The following is a 27,464-nucleotide window of genomic DNA, read 5'->3' as shown; positions in this document are numbered from 1 at the left end:
GTATTCATCTCAAATCTATGTGTAAAATATTGAGGCAAACTGAAGGAATCATATTTATTGAGTTTTAAATCAAGTAGAACACAATGCAAACTAAATGGAACGTTTACAAATAAACTAGTACAGTGGCACATCTACTCTCTGGAATTCAGATAGCCAAAGGACTTAGCATCCCAAAACCAAATAAATGAATAAGCAAGCCATTAGGCAATAAAATGTGTCAGACTTTTTCACTGAAATTCACTTCACTCATTACCAGGCCTCTTTACTCTTACTATACACCAAGAACGCTGATGATTCTTTATAACATGGTTTATAAGTTATCCAGTTGTTCCAGTTACTACCTCGAGGCTTAGTGTATAAAACACAACTATTCTATTAAGTTTATGGGTCCTGAAGCTTAGGAATTTGGATATGAACATGATGGAGCTGGCTTGTCTCTGTACAATACCCATGGCTTCAGCAAGGAAAACTCAAATGGCTGGGCTCTGGAACTGTTGACAGGAGCCCCTACACATTGCCTCCCCACATGGCTTGGGTTTCCTCACAACCTGGATGTGGTATTTGGATTTCTTGCATGATGGTCCAAGACACCAGGTACAAGTGTTCCAGAAAATAAGGTGAAATCTACGTTACCGTTTGTGAACTACCTTTTTAAGATCACACAGCATCACTTCTACTCTATGCTTTGGTCACAGCATTCATAAGCCTGCACAGATCCAAGGGAAGGATAATTATATTCCCCTTCTTGATGGGAACAGCTAAGTCAAAGTAGATGAAAGCTTAGAAAATATTACCGAGACAACCTTTGGATAATAAAGTGTGACGCAGTTTGCCCTCTGGCCCCAGTTCATATCATTCCCATATGTAGAATATACTACACCCTCCCCCAAGACCTCCAAAGTCTCAATCCATTATGGCATCAGAACAGTCTCAGACCTCATCATCTAAATCAGGTCCAAGTGTAGATTAGGCTCCCAGAAGTAGTTCCCCAAGGACAATCCTCTTGATCTGAAGACCTATGAAACAAAGTGGCATGTTAGCCCACACACATCCAACATACCACTGTGGGGCAAGCATAGAACAACTTCTATAGCACACTCATTCAAAACTAAGAATCAGAACACATGCAGTAATTGCTTGGAAATCTCTTGAATTTCCAAATTGCTTGGAAACTAAATCCTCAGTTCATTAGATAGATTTTCATGTTTTCCATACTATGGCAGTGGCAATTTTGCTAGATTTTCTTTAATATATATAACAAAGATTTCCAGTCTCCTTTCCTCCAGCTTTCAACATTTTCCTCAACTTCCTTAAAGCCCTCACAGACAGCCTCCTTGAGGACCTTCAGGTTTCCTTCCAGTTTCTGCCCACTCTTCAGTCCAAAAGTTATAGCAACATCTCATATCTGGTACCAAAGTCTATTCCATTTATTATTCATTTCCATGTAACAACTTATTCTGAAACCCAGTGATAAAAATAATAATATTATGTCACAGATCCTATGAGGCAGAAATTTGGAGAAAACATCGAAAAGTTGGCTTATCTGTGTTCCACAATGTCTGGGCCTTATCTAGGGAGACTCAAATGGTCCTACACTGGAACTATCAAAAAAAAAAAAAAAAAAGGGGGATCTAAACATAACCTGTTCATGTAGCTTCAGTTCCCTCAAAGCATGGCGGCCTCAAGGTAATTGGATTACTTACATGGCAATGCAGCATTAAGCATAACTATTCTAGTGAACAAGTCAGAGGTACATAGCCTAATATGACCCAACCTCACAAATCAAGCACCATCACTTCTCCATACTCTTTGAAGAGTATGGAGACAGGAGATAGTGTTGTGGTCAAATTCAGAAACTAAAATCCTCTCTGTCAGTTTATCTAGAAATGAGTGATGAAAACAAGTACTACAGGCAATACGCACAATGACAGGAGGGAACACGAATGCTTGTAACACATGTGTTTTTTCTGTCTCTCAAAATCCTATTAAAATAACATGGAAAAAATAACATGGGAAAAAAAGCCACTTTGGGCTCCTCATGCACTGAACAAAGAAGAAGAGTTGTATATATTGACTGAGGCGCCTGATCCAGCTTCTACTAGAGAACTAGGGCAGAAATTAAACAAGAGATGAGAAGACTATGCCCAGAATCCAAATGATTGCCTGTATTACCTCCAAGTGCTTCCTTATTGAATGGTAGAAGTTTAGTGACAAACTAGGGAAGTCTTGTCTTGGCTGCAAAAGTAACTGCCCTATGATAAACAACTGGACACAAAACCTAGAGAACATATAAAACTGTTTGCAGGCGTTGCACAGCACCCATGGAAGGGCTACAATCCTTGAGAAAGGTAACATGCGTGATTCGTCCAAAATTATTTGAACCATGGGCAGGAAGTGAGGTCAAGCATGGAGCAGTTTTACTGAATTAAGGATGCAGAAATCAAAGGTCAAGGCTATTTATAGCAACTGGGATTTGTGTGCCACAGTTAGAGCCACAGAGGATGAAACCCAGAAGCTTGCATGGTAATTCTCCAGGTCCTCAGCGAACTCCTAGTCCACAAAGCTACAGGGCAAGACTCCATAGTTAGTGTAGCTATGTTAAGAGGTTGAAAGCTGAGAAGAGATTCTGGAGGCAACAGAGTGCTTGGGAGATTTTGCAGTTTGGGCCAAGCCAGAATAGAAGCACCCTGGAAAAACAACCCAGGCATTCAGCGGAGACCCCAGAAAAGTTATGCCATAGAAGATACAAAAAGCATGAAAACAAAATTAAATAGATGTGCCCTTAAACTAGATCTTGATAAAATCCAAGTGATCCATTAGCAATTTAACCACCTACCAGAACAAAAATTTTAAATCTTAAGAGGATAACATAATCCAAAACTACAATATACATACACAGTGTCTTCCATGTAATTAAAAAACAGGGGAAGAAAGAGGAAAAAGCGACATATAACCAAGAGAAATTATTAAAGTAGACATTAGTGATAAAAACTCTCAAACTTGGACTAGAAAATATCTTCCTCAACCTGATTAAAGGTTAACACACCTATCACAAATATCATAATAGTGTAAGACAGAAGGCCTTTCTCCTAACATGGATGAGACATGGATGCCTGCTTTCACCACTTTTCAACGTTATACTGGAGTACTCTCTGCCAAGAAAAGAAAGGGGGAAAGGATCCAAATGGAAAGGGAAAACTTAAATTTTACTTGCATCCAACATTCTATATGCAGAAAATCCAAAGAACTATACTCATACACATATAAATTAGAATAAACAAGTACAGAAAGGTTACAGAATACAAGGTCAAAATCCAAATCAATTGTATTCCAGTAAACAATGAACAATTAGAGAATTAAATCAACAATATATTTCATGCAACAAAGGAAGAAAATATCTAGAAATAAAGAGTAAGAGTTTCAAGACTTGTGCACTAAAACTTACAAACATTGTAGATGGAAATTAAAGATAAACACACAGATATTCCCTGTTCATGGATTGGAAGATTCAATATTGTTAAGATAGCAAGTCTCCCCTAAAGAATCTATAGATTGAATCAACTGCTGTAAAATCTAGCTTTTTTGTATTTTTTAGAAATAAAAAATGATCCTTACATTCATGTGGAAATGTAATAGACCCAAAACAGCCAAAGCAATCTGGAAAAAAAGAGAGAGAGAGAGAGAGAGAGAGAGAGAGAGAGAGAGAGAGAGAGAGAGAGAGAACTTACCCTTTGATTTCAAAAATATTCCAAAGCTAGAGTAATCACAACAGTGAAGTACAGGCAAGAGACTAGTCCCATAGATCAACGGAAGAGAATTAAGAGTCCATAAATAAATCATTTTGTGTCAAGTGATTTTGCCAAAGGTTCCACAACAACTCAGTGAACACAGAATAGCCTTTTAAAATAAATGGTGATGCCAAGAAGCATAAAATACCTAGGGATAAATCTAAACAAAGATGTAAAAGATCTGTATGCTGAAAACTATAGAAAGCTTATGAAGGAAATTGAAGAAGATACAAAGAAATGGAAAGACAGTCCGTGCTCATGGATTGGAAGAATAAATATTGTCAAAATGTCAATACTACCCAAAGCTATCTACACATTCAATGCAATCCCTATCAAAATTGTACCAGCATTCTTCTCGAAGCTAGAACAAGCAATCCTAAAATTCATATGGAACCACAAAAGGCCCTGAATAGCCAACGTAATTTTGAAGAAGACCAAAGCAGGAGGCATCACAATCCCAGGCTTTAGTCTCTACTACAAAGCTGTAATCATCAAGACAGCATGGTATTGGCACAAAAACAGACACATAGACCAATGGAATAGAATAGAAACCCCAGAACTAGACCCACAAATGTATGGCCAACTGATCTTTGACAAAGCAGGAAAGAACATCCAATGGAAAAAAGACAGTCTCTTTAACAAATGGTGCTGGGAGAACTGGACAGCAACATGCAGAAGATTGAAACTGGACCACTTTCTCACACCATTCACAAAAATAAACTTAAAATGGATAAAGGACCTGAATGTGAGACAGGAAACCATCAAAACCCTAGAGGAGAAAGCAGGAAAAGACCTTGCTGACCTCAGCCGTAGCAATTTCTTACGTGACACATCCCCAAAGGCAAGGGAATTAAAAGCAAAAATGAACTACTGGGACCTTATGAAGATAAAAAGCTTCTGCACAGCAAAGGAAACAACCAACAAAACTAAAAGGCAATCAACGGGATGGGAAAAGATATTTGCAAATGACATATCGGACAAAGGGCTAGTATACAAAATCTATAAAGAGCTCACCAAACTCCACACCCGAAAAAAAAATAACCCAGTGAAGAAATGGGCAGAAAACATGAATAGACACTTCTCTAAAGAAGACATCCGGATGGCCAACAGGCACATGAAAAGATGCTCAACATCACTCCTCATCAGGGAAATACAAATCAAAACCACACTCAGATATCACCTCACGCCAGTCAGAATGGCCAAAATGAACAAATCAAGAGACTATAGATGCTGGAGAGGATGTGGAGAAATGGGAACCCTCTTGCACTGTTGGTGGGAATGCAAATTGGTGCAGCCACTCTGAAAAACAGTGTGGAGGTTCCTCAGAAAATTAAAAATAGACCTACCCTACGACCCAGCAATAGCACTACTAGGAATTTACCCAAGGGATACAGGAGTACTGATGCATAGGGGCACTTGTACCCCAATGTTTATAGCAGCACTCTCCACAATAGCCAAAGTATGGAAAGAGCCTAAATGTCCATCAACTGATGAATGGATAAAGAAATTGTGGTTTATATACACAATGGAGTACTACGTGGCAATGAGAAAGAATGAAATATGGTCCTTTGTAGCAATGTGGATGGAACTGAAGAGTGTGATGCTAAGTGAAATAAGCCATACAGAGAAAGACAGATACCGTATGTTTTCACTCTTATGTGGATCCTGAGAAACTTAACAGAAACCCATGGGGGAAGGCAAGGAAAAAAAAAAGAGGTTAGAGTGATAGAGAGCCAAAGCATAAGAGACTCTTAAAAACTGAGAACAAACGAAGGGTTGATGGGGGGTGGGAGGGAGGGGAGGGTGGGTGATGGGTATTGAGGAGGGCACCTTTTGGGATGAGCATTGGGTGTTGTATGGAAACCAATTTGACAATAAATTTCATATATTGAAAAAATAAATAAAAATAAAATAAATGGTGATGTAAAAATTGGAACTCCACCTGCAAAAAAATAAAGTTATATCCCACCTCATACCACATACAAAAATTAACTCAAAATAGATCAGAGACCTAAATATAAGATTTTAAAACTCTTAGGAGAAACTTTTATAAATATTCGCCATCTTGGATTAGGTAATGACTTCCTATGTATGACACCAAAAGCAAATGCAAAAGCAACAAAAATATGGATACACACTGGACTCCATCAAAATTAAATAATTTGTGATTCAAAAGGAGATCAAAGTGAGAAGACAACCCAAAGTGGGGGAAAATATTTGTAAACCATATACAGGATAAGGGACCTGTATCCAGAAACAAACTCTTACTACTCAACAATAAAGAGACAAAAAAAATAATAATGGTAACAATTTTTGAAAACTTTTATTTAAGGAAGATATACAAATGGCTAAGAAGCACATGGAAAGATACTCAATATCATTAGTGAAATGCAAACTAAAACCAAAAGATACATTTTCACATCCACTAGGATGGCAAGAATGAAAATGACAGATGAAGAACCAAGAGATGGTTCTTTGAAAATATAAGCAAAACTGATAAATCTTTAGCCAGACTCATCAAGAAAAAAGAGAACACAAATGAAATGATAAATGGAGAAATAACAAACTACACCACATAAATAAAAGGTAAGACTATTATGCCAACAAATTGGACAACCTAGAAGAAATGGATAGATTTCTAGAAGCATAACCTTCCAAAATTGAATCAGGAAGCAACAGTAAATTTGAACAGACCAGTTACTAGCAATGAAATAGAATCAGTAGTCAAAAAATCTCCCAACAAACAAAATCCAGGACCAGACAGCTTCACAGGTGAATTCTACTAAACATTTACATGATTTAAAGGATTTAAATTTGAAGAAGAATCAGTACCCATTCCTCTCAAATATTCCAAAAAACAGAAGAGGAAGAAAGCTTTTAAATTCATTCTAGCAGGGCAACATTACCCTGATACCAAACCAAACACTACAAAAAAAGAAAACTACAGGTCAATATCTGTGATAAACATAAAAAATTCCTCAACAAAATATTAGCAAACCAAATATAATACATTAAACAAAATCATTCACATCAAGTGCAATTTATTCCAGATATGCAAAGGTAGCTCAATATTCATAAATATATTCAAAATGATATACCACATTAAGAAGAGAAAATATCTCAACAGATTCAGAAAAAACATTTGATAAAGTACAACATCCATTCATGATAAAAAATGTTCAACAAAATCGATGTAGAATGAACACACCTCAACGTAATAAAGGCCACATATGAAACATGCACAGCTAACATCATACTCAATGGTGAAAACTGGGACCCTTTCCTTTAAGATCATGAACAAGACAAGGATGGTCACTCTCACCATTTTTATTTGACATAGTAGAAGTCTGTGCACAGCATTTAGACAAGAAAAAGCATCCAAATTGGTAACGAAGAAGTAAAACTTTACTATTTGCAGATTATATTAAAATGTGTATAAGAAACCGCTAAAGACTCCAGAAAGAAAAAAAAAAAAACTACCAGAACTGTTAAATGAATTCAGTAAAGTCACAGGATACAAAATATATAGAAATCTACTTAATTACTATACACTAATAATGAAATAGCACAGGGAAATTAAGAAAACAATCCCACTTACAATTGTACCAAAAATAATACCTAGGAATAAAACTTAACCAAGGAGGTGAAAGACCTATATTCCAAAAACTATAAAATGTTGATGGAAGAAATTGAAGACATAAATAAATGGAAAGATGTTCCATGCTCATGGACTAGAAGAGCCAACACGGTTAAAATGTTCATACTACCTAAAGCAGTCTATGGATTTACTGCAATCCCTATCAAGATAATCAACATTTTTTACATAACTAGAATAAATAATCCTAAAATTTGTATGGAACCACAAAAGACCCCAAATAGCCAAAGCAGTCTTCAGAAAGAACAAAGCTGGAGTATTATAATCCTAGATTTCAATGTATGCTACAAAGCTATAGTAATTAAAACAGTATGGTATTGGCACAAAAACAGACACACAGATCAATGAAACAGAATAGAGGGCCCAGAAACAAACCCACACTTATATGTTCAATGAATCTACAATGCAGAAGGCAAGAATATATAATGGGGAAAAGATAGTCTCTTCAACAAACGGTGCTGGGAAAACTGGAGAGCTACATGAAAAATAATAAAACTGGGTCATTTTCTTACACCATACAGAAAAATAAACTCAAAATGGATTAAGGACCCAAATGTGAAACTTTGAAACCATAAAACCCCTTGAAGAAAACATAGGCAGTAATTTCTTTGATATCAGCCATAGAAATATTTTTCTAGATAGGTCACCTTGGGCAAGGGCAACAAAAGCAAAATTAAACTACTAGGACTACCCCAAAATAAAAAGCTTTTGCACAGCAAAGGAAACCATCACAAAGCAGACCACCGCCTATTTACTGAATGGGAGAAAATATTTATAAATGACATATCTGATAGGGGCTAATATCCAAAATATATAAAGGACTTCTATAACTCAACACCAAAAAACAAACAATCAAATTACAAATGAGTGGAGGACTTGAATAGAATTTTTCTAAAGACAACATACAGATGGCCAACACACGAAAAGATGATCAACATCACTCATCAGCTGGGAAAAGCAAATTAAAATCACAATGAGATATTACCTCACATCTGGCAGCCAACATCAAAAACAGAATAAATAACAAGTGTAAACAAGGACGTGGAGAAAAAGGAACCCTCATGCACTGTTGAAGGGTATATAAATTGGTTCCACTACTAGGGAAAATAGTATGTAGGTTTCTTACATTAAAAACAGAATTACCATATGATCCAATAATTTCAGTACCAGGTATTTACCCAAAGAAAATAAAAACGCTAATTTGAAAAAGATACATGCACTCCTATGTTTATTTCAGCATGATTTATAATAGCCAAGAAATGGAAGCAACCCAAGAGTCCATCCATAGATGAATGGATGAAGAAAATCTGGTACATGTATTTGCAATGGAATATCAGTCACTCAAGAAAAAAAAAAGGCAAGGCAGCAATCTTCCCAGGTACACAAATGGACCTAGAGGCTATAATGCTAAGTGAAATAGGTCAGAGATTAAGCCAAAATGAATTAAAAAAAAAAAAAAAAAAAAAAAAAAAGACCTTAAGTGGAGAGAAACAGTGGTTGCCAGTGGGGGGTGGGTGGATTTTAAAGAAAGACACAACATATTGACAAGGATATAAGGATACAGAGAATCAGCAAAACCTCCATATAGTCAACAGGAATATAAAAATGGTACACTCACTTTGAAAAACAGTTTGGATTTTTTAAACATTAAACATGACTTTACCAAAAGACCCAGTAATTCCACTCTTAGGTATATATCCAAGAGAAATGAACACATTCACATAAAGGTTTGTACATATATATTTTTAGCAGCATTAATCCTAACAGTCAAAACTTAGAAATATGTATATTTATTCAATGAAATACTATTAAGCAATAAGAAAGGATGAACTACTGATACACACTATGATATGGATGTAGCTCAAAAACATTTTACTCAGTGAAAGAAGCCAAACACAAGAGACCAAATATCACGATTCCATTTATATAAAAAGTCCAGAAAAGAGAAGTGTTAAGGACAGAAATTAACGTTTGCCTGAAACAGGGAGTGGGGGTAGAAAAGGATATGGGAATTAACAGTAAATGTATGTAGGAATATTGAATAAGATGTTGTAAAAGTTTTTAATGGGGATAGTTGCACAACTTGTGACAAATACCAAACACTGAATTGTACATCTGAAAAGAGCTTATCAAAAAAAGAAAGAAAAGAGCTTATCATATGATATGAAAATATGCCTAAAGTTAAAGATATTCAGAGGAAAACAAAAGCTGAGAAAATCAGTTATTAGATCCAAATTAATATAAATAAAGGGGCATTAAAAAATAACCTAAAAAATGGACACACTTCAAAATATATGGGCTGCACCTGACGAACACTTAAAAAGTTGTTTCTGGGGGTGCCTGGGTGGCCCAATTAGTTAAGTGTCCGATGCTTGGTTCTGCCTCAGGTCATGATTTCACAGTTTATGGGTTTGAGCCTGCATCAGGCTCTGTGCTAACAGTACAGAGCCTGCTTGGGATTCTCTCTCTCCCTCTATCTCCACCCCTTCCCCACTCTTCCTCCTCTCTCTCACTCTCTCTCTCTCTCTCTCAACATATAAACTTTAAAGCAGTTTCTGGCATTAAGCACTTCTATTACAAAAGACAAAGATCTAAAATAATAGCTACTTCAAGAAGCTAGAAAAAGCAAATCAAACACAGTAAAAGTCAAAGCAGAAATGAAACAGAAAATGGAAGAACCATGGGGAAAAAATGAAATTTCTTTCAAAGGAGAAACATAATCCTACATAAAAATTTTCAGATGATAGAGGAGACCTTTCCCAACTCATTCTGTTCCCGATACTAAATCCAGAGAAGACATAACAAAGTGGGGAAAAAAGAACCATAGACCAATATTCCTTATAAACAAAATTCCTTTAATAACACTAGCACCAAATCTAGCAAGACATTAAAAAGATTGCATAACATGCCTACATGAGACATCACAAAAATGCAAGGGTGTTTTAACATTCAAAAATCATATTTCGGTCTTCCCAGGAAGGTTTCCTATGACCAGCTGACAGAGGATATTTTAACAATCAAGTATGATCCATAAATTGGTCAACACAGTATGCCATTGCAAGCCAGCATGCACTACTGCCTGACTACATGCCCATTCAGGGACATCCCTGAAGGAACAATGCTAAGAAGAAACTTTCCCTTTGGGCACACCCTACATCCTTTCTGAATGGAAATGGAAGAAACCTAAGGTAACCACATATAGACTGCCACACAGTGGTAACTGGTTAAGTTGGTTGGCTGGGGCTCAGAAGGTACAAGTATGGAAGACAAAGATAAGGAAACCTGCAGAAGAGGCATTTGGATGAGCCAGTGGTAATGACCATGTGAATCTTGGCATATCAATCTTGGTGATTCATCTCAATGCTTATCATAGGCATCCTCCACAGGAGTAACACTCAACCAGATGAAGAGAATTACCCATCCAGAGGGTTTCATCCTACCTCTATTCTCTACCTCTAGTGTACAATGACCCAACAATTCCAGCAATGAAACCCAGACACATCCAACAGAAATGCACATACGTGTTCATGAAATGACACGCAGTTATTTCCCTTATTATTTGCAATAGTTGAAAACTAAAAAAATTGTCAAGAGTAGAATGAATAAATTTATACCCTACAATACAAATTATTTATTCAGAAATGAAAACGAGGGGCGCCTGGGTGGCTCAGTCGGTTAAGCGGCCGACTTCAGCTCAGGTCATGATCTCGCGGTCCGTGAGTTCAAGCCCCGCGTCAGGCTCTGTGCTGACAGCTCGGAGCCTGGAGCCTGTTTCAGATTCTTTGTCTCCCTCTCTCTGACCCTCCCCCGTTCATGCTCTGTCTCTCTCTGTCTCAAAAATAAATAAACGTTGAAAAAAACAATTCTTTAAAAAAAGAAAACGAATGGGGCGCCTGTGTGGCTCAATTGGTTAAGTGTCTGACTCAGTTTCAGCTCAGATCATGATCTCATGGTTCATAAGTTCAAGCCCACATAGGGCTCTGTACTGACAGCACAGAGCCTGATTGGGATTCTCTCTCCACCCCTCCCCTTTTTGCTTGTGTTATAAATACATAAATACATAATTTTAAGAAATTAAAATAAATGAACCATAACTACACACACACACACAAAAAAGGATAAATCTCATACTTAAAAATTGTGCAAAAAGAAACAAAAACATACTACTGGAGTGCCTGGGTGGCTCAGTTAAGTGTCTAACTCTTGGTTTTGGCTCAGGTAAAAACTTAAAAAAAAAAAAGCATACTATCAGTTCCATATATAACCATTAAAAGAAAAAAGCATTATTTCTTGGTTGTTGGCAAAATTAGGTGGTAAAACTACTTTAAAGACACAGAAAGAAAGGAACATAGTGCCACAAAAGTCAGGGTAGTAGTTCCTTTGGAGAAAAGGGCATAAATACTTGAGAGGACAGGAAAAGAGCTTCTGGAGTCCTGGTAATGATCCATTTTTGCACTGTGTAGCAGTTACACAGGTGTTTTATCAGAAAGCCTATAGCTATATATCTTGGTTTTGTACACTTTTAGGTCTACACTTAAAAATAACAAGGTTTAGGGGTGCCTAAGGTGGCTCAGTCAGTTAAGCATCCAACTTGGGCTCGGGTCATGATTTCACGGTTAGTTTGAGCCCGGTGTCAGGCTCTGAGCTGTCAGCACAGAGGCTCAAAGCCTGGAGCCTGCTTCAGATTCTGTGCCTCACTCTCTCTCTGCCCTCTCCCGCTCACACTATGTCTAACATAAACATTAAAAACATTTTTTAAGAAAATAACAAGGTTTAGGGGTGCCTAGGTGGCTCAGTCAGTTAGGTGTCCAACTTTGGCTCAGGTCATGATCTTACAGTCCATGAATTCAAGCCCCACATCCGGTTCTACGCTGACAGCTCAGAGCCTGGTGCCTGCTTCAGATTCTGTCTCCCTCTTTCTCTACCACTCCCCCACTTGCACTCTGTCTCCTGCTCTCTCTCAAAACTAAACATTAAAAAAACTTTTTTTTAAATAACAAAGGTTTAAAAATGCTAATAGCTAGTAATAGCTATTATCATGACCAATAGCTAATAATGACATGCATAGAATGATCTAGACTAAGGATGCCATTCTCCCCACCCTAGCGATCTCCTTTTTCATTTATTTTTTGGTTCTTGAGGTTTGAGATTTTATTCCCTTTAATTTTGAAATCCCTAAACTAGATATCAGAATTTCATTACATTTCTCTGTTCTTCTCTAAACAGTCTCAAGGAATAGCTTATTGAATTCATAAGCTATACATAAGCTTCATACATGTAATTTTTAAGAAGCTTTACTGAAATATTCAGGGGTCATAAAATTCACCTTGTTCAAGTGTACAGATCAATAAGTTTTAGTATATTCAAAGAATTGTGTAACCACTATCACCATTTAACTTCTGAACATTTTCAGAGCCCCAAAGAGAAACTCCACACTCATGAGTAGTCACTTTCTATATTCCCAACTCCCCTCAGGCCTTGGCGATCAAAACAAAATAGGGTGATTGTACTGAGTCAGTTGTGCATGGCTGTACCATGTGGCCTCTAATTTCCTTCCTTGTAGGTCTAAGTTCCCTAGCATATCTTTGAAGAATCAGGCTCACAGGTCATTTTTTAAAATTGTTTTAGTGTATATTTATTTCTGAGAGAGAGACAGAGCACAAGCAAAGGAGGAGCAGAGAGAGGAGGAGACACAGAATCTGAAGCAGGTTCCAGGCTCTGAGCTGTCAGCACAGAGCCTGACGTGGGGCTCAAACCCAGGAACTGTGAGATCATGACCAGAGCTGAAGTTGGATGCTTAACCTACTGAGCCACCCAAGCGCCCCATCACAGGTCATATTTTTAAAGTCTTTTTCCAACTGGTCCCCCAATCCCAGGAAGTAAAGTGTACGGTCTTCTGTGGTCCTAAAGCACCTTATTATATACCTTTATTACATACCATGTACCATTCTTTGTTATAATTATTAATGTGCTTCCACCACTATAATGTAAGTATCTTAAAAACTAGAATTTGACTCATTTTTGTATCTCCTATATCTAACACAGTTTGATGAATGAGTGTACCATATAGAAGACTGTAACAAGATTATAAAAGATAAGGTTTTAGTACTAAGGAGAAGATTTTCAGAGATTATCAATATGTTCAAGGACACAGAGACAAATGTATTATGAAATAGCATTATAACATTAGTCAATAACTGATCACTTTGTGATTAATGAAAAATTATGAGAAAACTAAGAAAATACATTAAAACCATTACATAGAGTTCACACTAAGATGTTAATGCATCATCAAAGGGGAACTTCTATAAGAATCTTAAATACTCTTAGTATGGCTATCATGATATAACCTAAGAAAAATTCTAGAAGTCAAATGTAGAAAATAAATATAATGCGGGAGACTCTTAAAAAGTTGAGAAATATATCCAAATTATAGGCCAAATAAAAAGATTTATAATTTTTAAAACTCCAGCATTCCTTCAAAAGTGAAAAAAAAAATGAAAAATTAAAAACTGTTTTGAGAATTAGAAATACCTTTAAAGAGAAAAAAAATTGTGCCAAGTGTCTGAGTAAGGACTAATTTTGGTTAAAGGAAATGTTAAAGTGAATTCAATTTTTCATCACTATAATGCACAAGGTATGATTCTGTTAATGCTATATTGCCCTTTTAAAACATACTCATTGAGATTTTAGCAAACTATATTTATAATGTTTTACTGTGAAAAAGTAACTCAAAATACTCAATATACAAAACAAAAATAATTTCCCTTGAGTGTACACAACTAGAACAAAAGAAGTTTTTAAGCAATAGCAGAGTTAAATACACATATAAAAGTCAGAAAAAGTTATAGGGGTGTCCGGGTGGCTCAGCTGTTAAGTGTTCAACTCTTGATTTCAGCTTAGGTCATGATGTCACAGTTCATGAAGAGTTCGAGCTCCACACCGGGCTTCGCACTGACAGCATGGAACCTGCTTGAGATTCTCTCTGTCCCCCCACCTCTTCCTGCCCCTCCGCCACGCTCAAAAGAAATAAACTTAAAAAAAATAAAAGGGGGCATCCGGGTGGCTCAGCAGGTTGAGCGTCCCACTTCAGCTCAGGTCACAATCTCGTGGTCTGTGAGTTTGAGCCCCACATCAGGCTCTGTGCTGACAGCTTGGAGCCTGGAGGCGCTTCAGATTCTTTGTCTCCGTCTCTCTGCCCCTTCCCCACTCATGCTCTCTCTCACTCTCAAAAATGAATAAATGTTTAAAAAAAAATTGAATACACACACACATTTGAATAATGCATACGTGAATATTTTTTTAAAAACCAAATCAATTATCATTTCTAAAGAATACTTTTTCTATTCTTATAAAATTTTACATGAGTTCAAAAAATAACATTTTTTAATTTATAGGAGTAAAGCAAAATTACAAATGAATTTAGGGGTGCAGTCAGTTAAACATCTGACTGGATCTCAGCTCAGGTCATGATCTCATGGTTCATGGAATCGAGCCCCACACAGGGCTCTATGCTGATATCATGGAGCCTGCTTGGGATCCTCTCTTTCCCTCTTTCTCTATCCCTTCCCTGCTTGAGCATGCACAAGTGCTCTCTCTCAAAACAAACTTAAAAAAATTATCAAGTATGTTTCTGAGAAAAATTTTTAAAAAATAAATTTAAAAAGTAAAGCTTAGCAATCCTCAACTTTGAAATATTTTAATCTAAAAATGTAAATGTGCTACTACTTCCCAAATTTTGAATCAATAGTCTATTGCCAACATTCATAAAATAACAGCTTCTACTAACTTAAATTTATACAAGTGTTTTAGAGTAGGAAAAAGCATTATTTTAATATTGACTTATCTGTAAAATCTAATAAAACTTAATCCTAAGAAAATATAAATTTTAAGATGAATACACTATTTGTTTTTGCTTGAAAGTGCTCTGAATAACTATATTACTATACATCCTCCATGTTGTAATTTTACAGTATAACAAACTAGCTAATGTAGAACAAAAATAATAATGTAGCTCCATAAAAAAGAGGAAAATGGTTTTAAATTAAGCTCTTTTTATCTTAAAAGGAAACAATTTTAATCCTTTCTTCAGTTACTTTCTAGATTGGGCTTCTAATAAAAAATCAGTTAGGAATTAACTGAAACATAGTCTTGTAAAAACATTTTCTACAGTATTTAATAACATAAATGCTATAAATAAATTTGTGAAGTTTGTCTATTTCTAAACATAAAATACTGTACCTCAAGACACATAAATGAAATTAACAGAACTCTGAAAAACTGAAGAGGTATGAGGCCCTTCATGATAAAACTGGTACCAAAAAACACCCATTAATACTACTTTATCTTACTTTATTCATTTCTTTTGTTTACTTATCCAAATCATTAACTTTGCCATGTTTTATGGTAACAAAACAACAAAAGCAACCCAGTATTAAATAGTCACAGAAGTTGTATAAAGTGAATTCATTTTCTAATAGAAGTACTTTTCCAAATTGCACAAAATAATCTGTGAGATCTGGTGAGGTTTGGAGGAAAATGACACAAAAGTATTCAAAGAAATTCGATTACAAAGAGTAAATATTAAATTCTCTGCTCTAAAATAATCACAAGCCACAGATTAATTTGGAGCATAAAAATATGAAGCCTCCCTGCACTGAATAAACTTTCAAGATACCCAACTTAAACTCCTATATATTCATAAACAACAGCATTTCTGGAAATTACTTCCTAACCTCAAAAAAATGACAGTATTAATACATTCAATATACATGTACAATGATAAACTTATTCTCCATACCTAGCTTAGGAAATTTCTAAATTTCCCCAAATATTCTCTAAATCACCAAATCTCTAGTTCTTCAAAACTATTTGGTGGACACTGACTCAAGTACATTTGCATGATTTTATGGTTCTATCCTGGCATCAAAACAATACTCTAAATTTGCTCAATAAATGTTTACTTGAAAAATAAATTCTAATTCACAGTTAAATACACTGACAAAATATCTACCCACCCCCCCAACCAAACAGCAGTGTTCTTGAATGGCACAAATATCTACAACTAATGAACAACCAAAAGTGTAAAACCAAATTTAAAAAAAGGCATGACTGCAAAATAAAATGAAAGAAAACTCCCACTGTATGATCTAAAGAAAGGGAAGAATAGGATTAACTCTGACTTCTCTTCCATATCCTATTAATAAGTGCCAGTCCTAAAAGCACCCATATTTTCCTGGGAATGCAGTCCTATAGCCTTAACTCTCTATGTATTTTCCATGATTTCAATGATGTCCCTACAAAGCAGCAACTGAAACAAAGGTTTCAGTCAGGAAAGACACTTGAAAAATACAGATAATGGTAAAATATTATCTAATGACTGTGGAAACACAAGCAAAGAATGGTTTGTCAAATGTTTAAAATACTTTAGGAGTGAACCACATTTCCTAAGTAATCTTCTACAAACAAATCATCACAATTCCTGGTCACATAGAATTTCTGTAGCATTCTAATCATTGTCTCCTAGGGAAATAATTTGAACAATCTAGATGCCTTGAAGATACCTTTAATATTAGAAATTGTCATATGCTTACCACTTTTATTATATATTTGGAGCATCTAGAACAAAACAGTAATTATTCGGTATCCTATGTATTATTTGTTGCCAAACTGATACATAGAGGATCTGAGCTTTCATCTCCCTTCACTGAAACACAAGCAAAAACAGTAATAATTAATATGCTGCAATATAATTTTCCAAGCATTATGGGTCTAATTCATAGTCAAGATTTTATTTTGAAAATACCTTCTATGAACAGAATTTTAGTTAATTTCTAAAAGTCACAATTGAAAAAGGTAAAAGAGGAGTGAAGTATGGCATAATCAGATTACACATATACTATAATATATACATATAATTGTACATAACAACTGAAAATATCTTTTCTTAAACAATCACTAATACATACCCTTTTTGAAAAAAATACATATAGCCTGTTCTAATCTTTATTTAGAACTATAATTATCTCAATCATAAATCCTATCTTCCAAATAGAAATTTAACTGTTAATCTAACCATTGTACTATATAGATATAGATAGATACAGATACAGATATAGATATAGATATAGATACACACACACACACACACACACACACTGCCCTACATATTTCAGTTTCTTGCAGAGCAACATCAGAAATTTTTCAAATTGCAATTTCACGAAAGATTTACAAAACAAATACATTAGAGCTTTATTGGGATGGCTGATATTTCTAAAATTTCTGAGCACTTACTCTGTACCAGATACTAGTGAAAAGGTTTTACACATTTTAACTTATTCAGTCCTCACAAGAAGCCAAATGCATAGTTATTATTTCCATTTTCCAGATGAAAAAACTGAGGCACAGCCATGTTAAAAAGCTTACCTACAGTTTCACAGTTAAGAAGGGATGAAGCAGGAATTCAAACTCAAGGAGCAAGGGGCCTCACTGGCCTTACTTTTAAATACCATGCTACATCTGATGCAAGTGATTCATAAGTGTGTATCACCTACAAGTCTCGTATTTTCAAAATTCAGTCTAACATTTTACATGCCTGTCAGCCATTCCCCTTGGATGTCTAGGTGTATTATTTCAAATGTAAAATGTCAGACAAAATTCTCCTCTAAAGTTGGTTGCCATTCCAAATTTCTTTCAAAAATGTCCTCCGGTTAAATAAGGAAGCATAGGAAGGTAGCACAAATCAACATAAGGCACTACTTCATTACCAAAGAGTGACTAGATACTTCTGTGCTTTTTGAAGGGTTGTTACATTCTTTAGTTCCCATAATTATCTATTCAAGGACTTCCAGGAAAAACAAACAAGCAACAACACAAACCTGCAAAAACATCCTGGGAAAAGACTAGTAACTCTTAAGAAAACAATCTGCAAACAAAAACAACTAGTTTGAATATTTTAATACTGATATGTTACAGTAGGGTGAAACTAGGGGAAAGTTAAGCCAATTTTCTAAACATAAGAGGCAGAAACTTCTATCATTAAAACAATACCTGGGCAAGGCAAAATAAATGTATTGTACTTTGAGGTCATTTCTAACATCGTGGCATTTTTACTATATTTACTTCAAATTAAGTTTAGCACAGGATTGCTGTAATTCACTATGTATAGTCTGGCCTCCAAATACAGGAGGAATAGATTTTAAGACTTTTCACAAAGTCCAGAATTGTTTTCTCTCACAAAATAATTCAGAAAGTTATCCACAATCGTCTCTAAAACAGTGGTTCTCAACCTTCTCTGTACATTACAATCACCCAGGGGGCTTTAAAATCCTCATGGAGGCGGTAGCCTGACCAATTAAAACAATCTCAAAGTGAGACCCAGGCATCAGAATTTTTTAAAGCTTTCTTAATGTCAGTGCAAAGTATAAATTCAACAGCATGGCCATTAGAGCCACTTTTCCAGTTTCCTTAATAGGCAACAATTTCAAATATTGATAACTTCAAGAACTAAAACCATTTTGCCTTAGATTCAAAGCACGTGCAGGCAATAGTAACAAACAGCAGTGGCTACTACACTACCACTGTTGGACGAGTAATCGGGGTTAGGAATTTGGACAGTACACAAGGCAATGAAACCACTTGATGTTTTCTTATTTTTTTGTTTTACATGGATCATGGCAAGTGTATTAGAAAATTCTTAGTCCATGAAACCATGGTTCTTGTATTTGTCTCACTCAAATTTATGATTTTTCCCTAGTGAAGATTTTTTAATTTAATGTTTGGTTCTTTGTTTTCATAATAGCTACTTTTACTTAATTCACTTACTGGTTCACTCTGTACCAGGAATGCAGGAGGTAGGATAGAGATAGGGACCAAGAGTGGGTTCTTAAGGAAAAACAAAGACGGTGGAAATGAACACATGTAAAGTAACAACAGAAGGTATAGAAGTGCCAGAGTATATGGGCTGATGGTCAAAAGCTTATAGAAAACTCTTCCTCAAATATCTAACTCCTTTCCAAAAGGCAGTATCAGTAATTAATAAAAGACTTTGGATGTGGAAACATCAGAGTTGCTAGTAAACAAGGAACTGAGATTTTTCTCTTTAGAGCCATTGGCAATTTACTTAATTTCCCTGAGCATCATTCATAAAATAGTGACAATAATTTGGGGGAGGGGTGCTTCTTCCCATTCCTGGGGTTTCCTTCCATGTACAAGTATTCACGGGTGAGGTATTCTCCTAACCTAATACTCTGGTTTGTTCACTCCCTTACTTACACTTGGAGTAGGGCCATGCAGGGCATACCTTTGTCCAAAGGTATAGGTCAGTTTAGTCTCTTCCTCCTCCCCTCCCTTTCTTTTTTGGAGATAAACGCCTCAACCTGTAAGTTTTACATGGGTAGACCCCCAATATGAAGAAATTCGTCTCTGTGGGTAAGTCTAAATTGTTGACTCGGTGTTGGTAAACCCCTTTCCCATTGATACAAACCCACGTCCATCAATACTGGTTTGGGGTGGGATTTTTTAACATCTTATTTTTTGAGAGACAGAGGCAGAGCACGAGCAGGGGAGAGGCAGAGAGAGAGAGGGAGACACAGAATCCAAAGCAGGCTCCAGGCTCTAAGCTGTCAGCACAGAGCCTAATGTGAGGCTCAAACCCACGAATCGTGAGATCACGACCTGAAGCTTCCGACCAAAGTCGGAAGCTGAACTGACTGAGCCACCCAGGTGCCCATTGGCTGTTTTGTTTTGTTTTTAATGTGATATTTTGCTCATCAATGGTTTCTCTCCTTGTCCATCTCTAAAATGGTTTAGAATTCAGGCAAAGAAATGGGTACTAGTTATTGGACTCCATTTAAACCTTAATATCCACCTACTTCATAGAATTTGGTAAACTTTAAAAGACATAATACATCAAAAAATCTTAGCACAGTACCTAGAACATAGTAAGCACTCTACCATAACTGCTAATAACAAAATACTCAAAAATAAGAGGACCAATTTTAAAGCCTTTATCAATTAACTATAAAACACCTCAATATGAATTCAAATGAAATACTCCTTCTAAAATACATCAATAAAAACAAGATCCCTCCCCTCACTGAAAGAATGTAACCGGCTATAATACTAGAGATAATATGGAATAATAGATTTATAGTCAGAACAAACATTCATTAAAAGCAGGGAACATTTATAGCCTACGAAATCCTCAGTAACTAACCCATACAGAAAATAAAATATAATGTGCATAAGCAAAATCAGATAACATAAAATATTAAAATTTATTATAGAATCAGTTTGACATCTAAAAAATTTAACAGAAATATGTTCAAGTCAGTTTATACTATAAATTTAACTTTATTAGCAATATGCTAAAAGTACACTCAAAAAATCTAAATAAAGATATATTTCATCTGATAAACACATAACAGAAAATTGGTTCTCCAAAATGAGCCCAGGAGCTCACTAATAGCAAGATTTATTAACTAGAGATCTATGGGCCTTTAGTTTTGTGAAACCCTTTAAACTATCTATAAAATGTCATGTATGTGTACATGCACATATGGTTAAAAATTCTCTCCACTTTCATTACATTCTCAAAGGTTACCATTCAAAACAGGAAGATATCCTCAAGTATCATTTTATAATTAAGTAATCACTCCAAGTTTATCCATTTATTGATTGTCTAGTGAGCTTCTTGCACTAGGATTTTTTCAATTTGGATAATCTTAGCATATAATAAACTTTCAAGGAATCAAAAACAATATACAAAAAAAGCTGTTTTTTTTAAATAGGTACCTACCTTTTAAGTGTTCCTCAGATATAATTTTTTCATTAACACGCAGTGCTTTTATCCTTGTTCTCAAATCCATTGTGTTATTTTCTTGTATTTCTTCAGTTGGTAGTTTTTCAAAAATGTTTTCAATGAAATTAGTGTTATTCTTCAAATCATTCAGTAGTTCCCAAAATGAAGCTGCTATACGTGTATCAAATGTGATGGTACTTCGGGGATTATGTTTTCCAATGTCAGCCTTTTTCAGAGTTAAATTTCTAGAATATAATCGCGTACTGATATTGCTTTTCCTTAAGTTCTTATAGACCTCTTTCTTTACGGTTTTCTCTTTTAGTTTTTGTTTCTCAGTGCATATACAGCTTGTATTTTCTCCTTTGTAACAATTTTGATCTAACAATGGGAAAACAGGCTTACTCTGTAATTGATACTGGATTTCAGCAGATCCAGTAGTACTAACTCCATCATTAAGATGATCTGAATCTTTAGAATATACTGCAAGACCAGATACAACCAACATATCTGCCAAACTGTTTTTCTCATGAATGACATCTACTTCCAGTTTTGTTTCAAAATTATACCTCCTCAACTGAAAAACTAAGCCTGGTTTACTTAGCTGATCTTGAAAAAAGCTTTTGGCTTCTTCACTCCAATGCTTCCCCTTAGCAGGTAAGATACCACCTAAGACACAAGGATAACTTAACCTTGGTAAATTCAGAAGTTCCACAGGAACAACTTTGAGATTTTTTGTATCTGAATAAGGTATGTAAACAGAAAATCCATAGTCGATCAACACAAGTAGTAAAGACCGATTAGAGACTTCAGAAATTTCTACTCGATTCCACTGATCTTCCAGTTCATATTTGAACAAACAACTAGCACCAGGAAATATGCACTCTTGAGGCACTGTTTGTAAGTTTTCTGGTAGATCAGAAAGCAACACAAAGAGAGATTTCATTGTGTCAAAGAAATCTTCTAACTGAACACAGAAATCTGATGGATCAGAAATAGCAGTGGCAATACCAGAATACTGCTTTCCATTTTGGAGTTGGGCCCAAGTATATGATCTTATTGTACATGACACAGGAGACTTAGATTCCATATTAAAAATCGTTTCTGAAGATCTAAGTTTGTTTTCAACACGAACTGTATTTAAATTTAAATATTCCAAAAGTAACAGGCCATCTACCAAAATGTCTACTTCCCACACAGAGTCTAAATATTTGAGGAAAAGAATATTTATTTCCAGATGAGCAAATAAACACACAATAGACTCAAATGACCGGTTTCTAAAATTTTCAAACCAAATCCATTTACAAGCCACAGCTTGTCTTGGAATATTTCTTATTTCATTACTAAGCACCTTGGTATTACCTAATGGTACTATTTCATACCTACCACGATCTACTAAAAAAACAAGCACTTTATCATCAACACACTTCTTTTCTACTTTTGATCGATACCATTTCAAGGTTTTTTTAGATTTTGCCAAGCACTCTAAGCCTTTTTTAATAGTTTCTGTTGATAAAGGTTTTTTTACTACTTTAGCGATTAATACTGTTAAATCTGATAAGATTTTTTTATTTTTTGATAACTTCACATAAAATGTCCCACTTTTTGAGACATAAAATATTTCAGCCTTTTCCAGTTGGCCAGGTTTTAACTCTTCAAAAGGAATATTACCCAGCTGTTGGTAGGGTGGTTGAAGGATCATAGAACCTTCATATTCATTTGATCTTCCTTTCTTAATTTCATTATCCTCACCAGAACTCGCTTTTTGAGAGACAACCGCTGGCATCTGCAATCCTGTTTGCTGAAGTTTTGAACATGCTGTCCATTTTAGTAGTTCATTAATAACAGATGTTCCATCACAAATGATATTTACTTCCCATTTCTGCTCATGCTTTTTCAAAAATTCACATGCAACTGTTTTGTTACTTACTCGTGATGCAAAATAATCCACAGTTTTACTGTCCCATATTTCATCAGGCTCATTCCACCTGACTCCACTAAGAAAAGAATGGATTCCTAGCTGAGGAATTGTTAAGAATTCCCTCTGAAATTCATAAATTTTTGATGTGCTTATTATCGCAGTGTTACCATAGTCAATAAATTCCACTTCAAAAGAATTTCCTGGCAAATTTTTCTTAATGACTGCTCTGTAAATGGCATGGTCACCAGAGTATTCAGCAACTACAAGGTCTCCCACCACAGGCTTAACTGATTTTCTCTCTTTCACTATCTTTGTTCTTCTTTCATTTAGAGCATCTGCAAGTCTGATGATTACATTTTCATTATCAACAAGCTGAATATGGAAACTTGCTGGATTACTGACACTAGAAACATATCCTTTAACTTTGGCATTCAAGCAAATTTTGGGTTGAGGAAGATCTTTGATCTGTGGTCTAGTAAGATTATACGGGTTTTGAAAGTCTGCTTGATTTAATTCTTGGATAAAAGATGGTGATACAACCCTTACTGATTTCTGGCCCACATCATTTTCATCAAGAGTATGTGCAGGTCCAGGGACAATTTTTACACCTTTATTTTTGAATCCATCACTCAAAGACTTCACTTTGTTTTTTGACACAGGTTCAATTTTAAAACAGGCCGATGGTTTCAAAAGCTTGGCATATGTACTTCTGGGATTCATTAACTGATCTGTTTTGCTTTCAGAATATGCTACTACATGAGTTTTATTTATATTATTGGGATAGTGGTTTTCTGTTTTGCCTTTCAAAGAAATAGTAAGTCTCTTATTCTCACTTATTTTACGACCCTTTTCCACACAGTGTGCTTGATCACAAAGTTTTTTTCCATAAGCATGAAGCAACATTTTAATTTTCTGATTTATATGTTGATATCCATCATATAATTCTACACCAAGCTGGCCATCTGACTCCCTGGACAATATTATTGCCCTTAATCGTTTTCCCAAAAAATTATCTTTAAACCAGCTATTGATTTCTGCTGGAAAATCTACATCTCTAAGATCTGACAAAAAACACTTAATAGCTTGCATAGGTGTAAACAGCAACTCTGGAAACTGATCTGAAATAGCCTTCAATGTACTTTCTTCTACTAATTGCTTATTTCCAAAGTCCACAAAATAGACCAGAAAGTCAGTTAACGAATCTGTTGGCATTGTTAAAGCTCGATAAAAGAGACCATCCTCTACATACTTAGATATGCACAGTCTCATTTTACTAGGATCATATTTTGGACAATTTTTGAGATTACCAATCTCTGTGATTTTTGTTTCTATCATCTCCAGGTCTTTATTATTTCTACTAAGTTGGCAATAAAACCTTCTGGGACTATATATGTGAGACATGTATATTTCTTCCTCACTTCCAATTTTTATGTTAAAGGAAGAGTAACAGTAACTGTAAAGACTAACTGAAGATGGGAATGGCTTTGATAATGTAGTATACTGTGCAGAGCCATGATTCATAAGAAATTCTTTTGCACTAGTAAGTGGAGATTGCAAATCCACTAAGTTACATAAAGAGTTTCGATGTGTAAGAACTAAGGCATAAATGGTGCAAGTCAATCCTTTAGATGAAGAAATAAAATTCCCAAAGTCTCTGCATGCTTCTCTTGTCCAACTGAATGATTTACAACTAATGGGTTCAACTAAATGATTAAGACTACATCTGAAGGCTTGGCCTTCTAACATAAGAAAATGTGGGTTAATAGCACAAAGATCTTTAATTAAAACTCTTTCCTGGTAACCATAATCAACAAATACGATGTCAAATTCTTTTTGTGATACTCGAGTCAAAACAGCAGCTCTATACCACTTCCCATCTTTGGAATACTTAGCAACACAAGCAATCTGCCCAATCTGATAAGGATCTGAATGAATGCTATAGTAATTCTGAATTTGTTCCATTAGTAATTTTAGGTCTTCTAACTTACATTGAAGCTGGCATGAGAAGTCACCTGGGCCACAATAAGAAGAACACTTAACTTCAAGGACTGTTCCTGGTTTAAACATATATTCTTTATAAGGTCGTGGTGACTCAGTCCCCACAGACAAGGTGAAAGGACTTTTTAAGTCTGAGAAATTAACAGCTGGTGCTTTTACCAAAGACAAGCTACTTTCTTTTAGCTTATTTGAATGGTAAAGTTTAGGTCCTTCAAGAAAGGCAGATAGGACTTTAATATTAACTTTGTTTTTAAATTTTAAATTTAACACTGAATATTCACTTGCAGATTTGGGATAACACTCTGGTTCTACTTCCCAATATTCTGCATATCCAGCTTGTAACATAAGAGGGACAACATCAATATTTTCTGAGGCTTCAATACTCTGAATATTTACAATGTATTTGTCATCTTTTTTTGCTAGAACCTGCAGCAAAATTTCTTTGTTCAAGACAATTTTTTTAAAATAGTCAATTGCTGCCTTCACCCATAAATCTTCAATAGGAAATATATGTGCAAGTGAACAGCACATGGCTAAGGCAGGCAACTCACAAAACTCTGGAAGTAAAACTTTTACATCAAAAAATGGTATGGAATCAGTATTTCCATAATCTAAAAAATAAACATTAATCTTACAGCCATTAATTTCAGTGATGACAGCTCTGTAAAAATGTCTATCCTTGCTGTATCTAGCACAACAAAATAATCCAGGTTCTGGACTTCTTAGAATCAGTTCACTATTTTCACACAAATCATAAAATTTGTTTATATTTTTCATTATATCTTGAAGTTCATTCTGATGTTCATTAGTACGTACCCAGAAATTTGATGGGTTTAATACATATACTACAAAAGCTATATAGGCAGCCTCTATCTCCATCTCTACAGTTTTAATAGGAAAACCTACTTTCAAAGAGTTTTTATTTAGATAGTCTATTGACAATTCAGTATTTCCAACAAAACGCTCAACTGCAAAGCCATTTACATCAGCAGCACTACTCTCTTTAAACATACTAGAGATTTTAGATTCAGACACTGGACAGATTACTTGTGTGCCTACAGTCTTCAGCAGACACTTAGAATTAATTGTAGACTCCTGAGTTTGTAGTGTTACATAAAACAAATGTTCATCTTTATTGAACCAATCGATGTGTGCATATACTGTTTGTCCTAACAAGGCTTGTTTAAATACACTCAATTGAGATTTTCTGGCATCTCTATCTGGACTGTTTAAATATGTCAGAGAACATGGAAATGAAAATAATGGTACTAAAATAAAATCCTGTTTAAGTTTCTTTACGTGGATCGAAGGTATAGCCTCAGTACTGCCATAATCCATGAACCAAATTTTCACCTGATTATTGGGCAAGAGCTGCTGAAGAATTCCTCTATACCACTGTCCATTTCTTCTTTTGGCAACACAAAGTAGTCCAAAGTTATCACATGTGGGACTACTTACTTGACTGATAGCATCATAATGCAAAGTCATACACGCTGTTAAATTTTCTAACTCTGGAATCCATTTAATTAGTTGACAATAAAATTTACTTGGGCTCAACGCAGAGGATACCTTTATACTTTCAATACTGCCTACTGACAAAGATGGCTGCAAATTATCCAGAACATGTTGAACATCAACTGGAGTATCATTCTTACTTAACAATTCAGGTCTTCTATGTTGTAGTAAATCGGGCATTTCTTGTGGGAATTCTTTTAACATTTCCACAATAAGACGAAATGAATCCCCATCAATAAGTCTGCCTAATTGTAACTCAAGAACCTGGGATATAATTTTTGGTACTTCTAGAAGAGTCCTTTGAAGAGGCAACACAGCTTGTACACAACCTTTCACTTGTAGTCCAACTAATGACTTAAAATAATTCAAAGCTTTAAGAGGCCATCTTTCCCCATTTGGTAGTATGTTGGCAAAAATACCAAATATTACCCGTGGTGGTAGCTCAAATAAGTTGCCACAGGCTGAAGCAACCTGTGTACTATCAACTCTTAGTTCTTCTCCGTGATCTATGAGGAGCACTGTATAGACTTCGTTTTTCTTTTCCATGACTCTTCCTCTCTGCCATTCTCCAGATACTCTTTCTTCCACCAAACAAAATTCATCAATGTCCACATTAGCTTTTACTTTTGGAATATGCTGAATTTCCCTCTGTAATATGTGGTAGTCAAACTCACATTCAGTATTATTTCTGCCTTGAAATTTCACTAGAATGTCCTTAGGAAAACATTCTATATGTGATATTGTCAGATCCATGTCTAAAAACATTGGTAACAGAGATGTGGAATCCAT

General features: G+C 35.4%; 1 protein-coding gene across 1 annotated transcript; it reads right to left on the bottom strand.

Moving 5' to 3' along the window:
* Positions 1-40: 40 nt before the first annotated feature.
* On the bottom strand, positions 41-27,464 carry TDRD15 (tudor domain containing 15). The gene is made up of 3 exons (XM_060649702.3): positions 21,242-27,464; positions 17,037-17,149; positions 41-1,016 (listed from the first exon to the last, which is right to left on the bottom strand). The coding sequence occupies exons 1-2, from the start codon at positions 27,462-27,464 to the stop codon at positions 17,091-17,093; spliced, it is 6,282 nt and encodes a 2,093-aa protein (XP_060505685.3). The 3' UTR covers positions 41-1,016; positions 17,037-17,090.

Source organism: Panthera onca, chromosome A3 (genome assembly GCF_046562875.1).
Source record: "Panthera onca isolate mPanOnc1 chromosome A3, mPanOnc1 haplotype 2, whole genome shotgun sequence".
NCBI classification, from domain to species: domain Eukaryota; kingdom Metazoa; phylum Chordata; class Mammalia; order Carnivora; family Felidae; genus Panthera; species Panthera onca.
This window is presented reverse-complemented; position numbering and strand designations above follow the sequence as displayed.

Excerpts from the sequence above, each read along its gene's own strand:
- TDRD15 (XM_060649702.3), bottom strand. The coding sequence starts at position 27,464 with ATGGATTCCACATCTCTGTTACCAATGTTTTTAGACATGGATCTGACA. Across the intron at positions 17,150-21,241 it reads ATCTGAGGAACACTTAAAAG|TGAAGGGAGATGAAAGCTCA; the intron begins GTAGGTACCTAT and ends CTTGTGTTTCAG.